This window comes from Mytilus californianus, unplaced genomic scaffold (genome assembly GCF_021869535.1).
Source record: "Mytilus californianus isolate M0D057914Y unplaced genomic scaffold, xbMytCali1.0.p SCAF_3, whole genome shotgun sequence".
Lineage (NCBI taxonomy): Eukaryota > Metazoa > Mollusca > Bivalvia > Mytilida > Mytilidae > Mytilus > Mytilus californianus.
This window is the reverse complement of record NW_026262679.1, coordinates 70,873,409-70,879,408: the sequence shown is the minus strand read 5'-3', so window position 1 is coordinate 70,879,408 and position 6,000 is coordinate 70,873,409. Positions and strand designations below refer to the sequence as shown.

The following is a 6,000-nucleotide window of genomic DNA, read 5'->3' as shown; positions in this document are numbered from 1 at the left end:
GTAAAAGATAACAAAAATTTAAGAAAAATTGTTAAAAATTGACTATAAAGGGCAATTACTCCTAAAGGGGTCGACTGACAATTTTGGTCATGATGACTTATTTGTAGATCTTACTTTGCTGAACATTATTGCTGTTTACAGTTTATCTCTATCTATAATAATATTCAAGATAATAACCAAAAACTGCAAAATTTCCTTAAAATTACCAATTCAGGGGCAGCAACCCAACAACAGGTTGTCAGATTTGTCTGAAAATATCTGGGCAGATAGATCTTGACCTGATAATCAGTTTTACCCTATGTCAGATTTACTCTAAATGCTTTGGTTTCAGAGATATAAGCCAAAATCTTCATTTTACCCCTATGTTCTATTTTTAGCCATGGCGGCCATCTTGGTTGGTTGGCGGGGTCATGGGACACATTTTTTAAACTAGATACCCTAATGATGATTGTGGCCAAGTTTGGTTAAATTTGGCCCAGTGGTTTCAGAGGAGAAGATTTTTGTAAAAGTTAACAGACGACGCCGGACGACAACGACGAAGACGGACGCAAATTGATGAGAAAAGCTCACTTGGCCCTTCAGGCCAGGTGAGCTAAAAATGGACTCTAGTAAGAATTGTACTTTTACATTAGCTACCCAGGCAATTCTGCTACAATAGACACAAACATTTCAACTGAAGCTATGCTCCAACTTCTACCTTAATAGATATTGAGGTCATTTGATGAAGGTGAAAAACTATTTATGTGCAACTTGTAAAAATCTAAGGTGTTTTAAATCTCATCTGACATGCTAAACATAAATCCAAAGATTACTTCTTGCATGGCAGTTAATCATAACAAAGAAAATAAATTAGTGCTGTCAACTTTTAAAGGTTAATTGATTAACTGTTCTTCCAAGGACTGAAAGTCGATTACACAAAACCTTACTGTGGATTCCTTATTTTTCGTTGGGTACCAATTTACCTGGATTTTGTTCGGTATAGATTAAACAAAAATTTAAATGTTCAAAAAAGTATGAATTTCCCATACTTTGCTGAACATTATTGCTGTTTACAGTTTATCTCTATCTATAATAATATTCAAGATAATAACCAAAAACTGCAAAATTTCCTTAAAATTACCAATTCAGGGGCAGCAACCCAACATTAGGTTGTCAGTTTTGTATGAAAATTTCAGGGCAGATAGATCTTGACCTGATAATCAGTTTTACCCTATGTCAGATTTACTCTAAATGCTTTGGTTTCAGAGATATAAGCCAAAATCTACATTTTACCCCTAAGTTCTATTTTTAGCCATGGTGGCCATCTTGGTTGGTTGGCGTGGTCATCGGACAGATTTTTAAACTAGATACCCTAACGATGATTGTGGCCAAGTTTGATTAAATTGGCCCAGTGGTTTCAGAGGAGAAGATTTTTGGAAAAAACTAACGACGACGGACAATGACGACGACGGACGACAAGTGATGAGAATAGCTAAAAAAGTAAAAAGAACAATTATTCAAGTATATTTATTGAAGTTAATTGAGATACAACTATCATCTATTTATATACTTCTCAGTAACAGTATGTGCTTTTTCAATAGTTTACAAAAAAACAATAATTTTGGTAGACAAGATAGCTATACACAATGGTTAATTTTTGTTTCATATATCAAATAATCAGTACTTCAGCTATATGATGTGCACAATTATCCATATTAACATCTATAGCAAAGGATAACATAAATACATAATTTTAAGTTATATATTTCTTCCATCAACTTGTACATTCTTGCAAAAAAAACCAAAAGATTACATATCCATAAAACATCTGACAAGAGTGCACACAAAAATTAATATATAGCCTGCTCTACTAATTAGGGCTTAGTTTTATGTTGAAAGGTTTTTTTTCAAATCAAGGTGACTGGTCCTACTACAATAACTTCACAAATATGATGAAAATAAGGTCAAGATCCGATGAAACCTATCAGACAGACATGTTCCAATTACAATCATTCTATACACCAACTGTAGTTGACCTATTAGTTAAAATAACCAAGACACTTAAATGAGTGATCTATGAGTCTTGAAAATGGTCAATTTAGATAACCCTCACAGTGGACAATAAATCATTAATGGACAGAGAATGTGAATGTTAGTAACACAAATGTGTTAAAATAAAACAAACATTAAAACAAATTTTTGGCCACATCAGTTTTTATTTTGTGCCTTTTGTAGAGATCTGTGATGAAGATGCAGTTATATTTCTGGTACTTGTTGTTGTAGCTGGTGTTCTGAAAATACCAGAAAAATTATGTTAATCTGAAATTAATCTAATATTTTATCTAAAATTTGGCTAAGAATGCAAAGGAGAAGGGCCGCACTGGCCTTAATTTGGCCTAAAAATTTTAATTTGTAATATCATACGTAAAAACATATATTTTCAATCTTAAATATGTAACTTTAGATAAACTAAACCCTTTTTTTCTGTCTGCAGTCCATTTTAAGCTTCAAAATAAAATTGAGAATGGAAATGGGGAATATGTCAAAGAGACAACAACCCGGCCAAAGAGCAGATAACAGCCGAAAGTATGATATTTCACAGGATTTTAAACAGATTGCCTATTTTTATGCATGTATAATGTCTACTTTCTTCTGAAAAACATTGGCCACATCTTTTGGCCAAAATAAACTTGTTAATATATAAAACAAGAGTGCACACGCTGAAATGTCTCGCCTTCTTTACTTATCATTGATATTATGTTGATAGTCCTAAATATAAAGCTTTATTACAACTGTCACATAAACTTAACATTAACCAAGTTAACTAAACATTGACCAATGAACCATGAAAATGAGGTCAAGGTCAGATGAACCATGCTAGGCAGGCATGTACAGCTAACAATTCTTCCATACAACAAATATAGTTGACCTATTGCTTATAGTTGAAGAAAAACAGACCAAAACACAAAAACTTAACACTGAGCAATGAACCTTGAAAATGAGGTCAAGGTCAAATAAAACCTGCGTGACTGACATATAGATCATAAAATATTTCCATACACCAAATATAGTTGAACTATTGCATATAGTATAAGAGAAAAAGACCAAAACTCAAAAACTTAACTTTGACCACTGAACCATGAAAATGAGGTCAAGGTCAGATGACACCTGCCAGCTAGACATGTACACCTTACAATCATTCCATACACCAAATATAGTAGACCTATTGCATACAGTATAAGAAAAACGGACCAAAACACAAAAACTTAACTATAACCACTGAACCATGAAAATGAGGTCAAGGTCAGATGACACCTGCCAGTTGGACATGTACACCTTACAGTCCTTCCATACACCGAATATACTAGACCTATTGCTTATAGTATCTGAGATATGGACTTGACCACCAAAACTTAACCTTGTTCACTGATCCATGAAATGAGGTCGAGGTCAAGTGAAAACTATCTGACGGGCACGAGGACCTTGCAAGGTACACACATACCAAATATAGTTATCCTATTACTTATAATAAGAGAGAAAAAAAATCTTAACTTTTTTTTCAAGTAGTCACTGAACCATGAAAATGAGGTCAAGGACATTGGACATGTGACTGACGGAAACTTCGTAACATGAGGCATCCATATACAAAGTATGAAGCATCCAGGTCTTCTAGCTTCTAAAATATAAAGCTTTTAAGAAGTTAGCTAACGCCGCCGCCGGATCACTATCCCTATGTCGAGCTTTCTGCGACAAAAGTCGCAGGCTCAACAAAAATGAATAGATCAGATACACATCCTAACAAATATTTATGTGGCCAAATTACAAAATAAGCCAAAAAGTTAGTCAAAATGATGATTTTCATTATAAGAGTGCACAATTATGATGACATCATAAGTGTTCTGATGAGTCAGAACTTTTTGAATTGTATTTGTTACACAATATTTTTTCACATTTTGTCATCCAATGTTTACTATTGTTACTGAAGTTAAATTTCACAGTTATAGGGCCATTATTGACCTTTTATCTCTAATTACACACCTACCATTTGTTTTTGGCAGCCTCTCTCAGCTTGTATACTTTTTATTTGGAATTTTTTTTATGAAAACTTTATATGATGTTTCTGCTCTATTTTACACTATCAACCTCATATATATCAATGTTTAGCAGTCCAATATGAAGTTTGACTATATTTTTGAAAATACATTCAAATTCGTATAATGCTTTTTATGGATAAATAAGTATATAATAAGGATTCATCATTGATATAAAAAAGAAGATGTGGTATGATTGCCAATGAGACAACTCTCCATAAGAGACCAAATGACACAGAAATTAACAACTATAGGTCACTGTACGGCCTTCAACAATGAGCAAAGCTATTACCGCATATTCAGCTATAAAAGGCCCCGAAATGACAAATGTAAAACAATTCAAACTAGAAAACTAATGGCTAAATTTATGTACAAAATAATGAAGGAAAAACAAATATGTAACACAGCAACAAACAACAACCACTGAATTACAGGCTCCTGACTTGGGACAGGCACATACAGAATGTGGCGGGGTTAAACTAGTTTGAAGACGCCAACCCTCCCCTAACCTGGGACAATGGTGTAACAGTACAACATAAGAACAAACTATAATAAAATGCTTCGCTGAGCGCAGCTGGATACGACGGCAGAGGTCCAACCCTGAACAGTTGGGGCGAAAATGGACACAATATTCCCCCTTGATACAGGTCTGAATTTGGATTGAAATTAAATATTTGACACATAATAGGTTTCTGACACTGAATAACTGTAGTCAAAGAACTTAGAATTGGTTATATGATTTGAATTTATATTCAATTTTTTGCTTTTGTGCAATACACTATGCTGTTGCGAAACGCCCCCCCCCCCCCCCCCCCACCACACACACCCAACAAAAACAAAAAAAATTACCCCCCTTATTTTTGCTTTTGTGAAATACACTATGCTGTTGTGTATTGACCCCCCCCCCCCTTTTTTTTGCAAAAAAAAAAATTATTTGAAGAAAATTTCTTTTTAATTTCTGAAATCTGAAATTAAAAAAAAAATTTTCCCCTTTTTTGCCCCTAATTCCTAAAGGGTTTGAGCCATAACCCCCCCAAAGCCAATCCTAACCCTCCCTTTGTGGTATGGAAACTTGTGGTATAATTTCAGAGAGATCCACTCACTTAAACACAAGTTATTGTCTGGAAGTAACAAAAATGCTTATTTTTGGCCCCTAATTCCTTAACTCTTGGTACCATAACCCCCTAAATCAATCCCAACCTTCCTTTTGTGGTATTGAACCTTATGGTAAAATTTCAAAGAGATCCATTCACTTAAACTAAAGTTATTGTGCCAAAACCAATGTGTCTTTGGACGACGACGACGCCAACGTCATACCAATATACGACCGCAAAAATATAAAAATCAGTTGAAAAAGGCTTTTAAAACTCATCAGATGGATACAAATAGAAATACATCTAACAAAAACACGGAGTGGACTTGGACGGGTACTTGTACATCCAAATAACAAAAAGACACTATGTACAGATCTGAGAGTACTCGAAGTTACGGACAGCTAGTTCAAAGCCAATTGGTTTATAGCTTAAAAGTAGTATGTTCATATAGATGATGATCAGCTACAGAGACTTCTAGTCATATTCACCTTCAATAAACTGTGATTTTTTTAATATTGTTTTTGGCTCAGATTCAGGATATTTAAATGATAAAACATTAGTTTGTGCTTTAATTTAAGAATGCAAGTAAGCACAAGGACCTGACATATAAAGAACAATTTAAAAACAAACATTACCTAAATTACACAAACAACCATTTAAATTTTGTTTCATCTCTGCATCTAGTAAGTGTTCTACTACTAATCTGTCAGTGCTTCTTAACTACCTCCCTTACTACTATCAAAGATAAAATTGATAATGGAAATGGGGAATATGTCAAATAGACAACAACCCGACCAAAGAGCAGATAACAGTCGAAGGCCACCAATGAGTCTTCA

The 6,000-nt window shown here is 34.1% G+C and overlaps 1 protein-coding gene across 4 annotated transcripts in view; it reads right to left on the bottom strand.

Moving 5' to 3' along the window:
• Positions 1–1,492: 1,492 nt before the first annotated feature.
• LOC127734997 (tubulin polyglutamylase complex subunit 2-like) overlaps positions 1,493–6,000 on the bottom strand; it is a 41,774-nt gene continuing 37,266 nt past the window's right edge. For all 4 annotated transcript variants that reach the window (XM_052245056.1, XM_052245057.1, XM_052245058.1 and 1 more), the window contains one exon: positions 1,493–2,270. In XM_052245056.1, the coding sequence (XP_052101016.1) occupies positions 2,195–2,270 (76 nt within the window). In that variant the 3' untranslated portion in view covers positions 1,493–2,194. The remainder of the gene's footprint in view (positions 2,271–6,000) is intronic.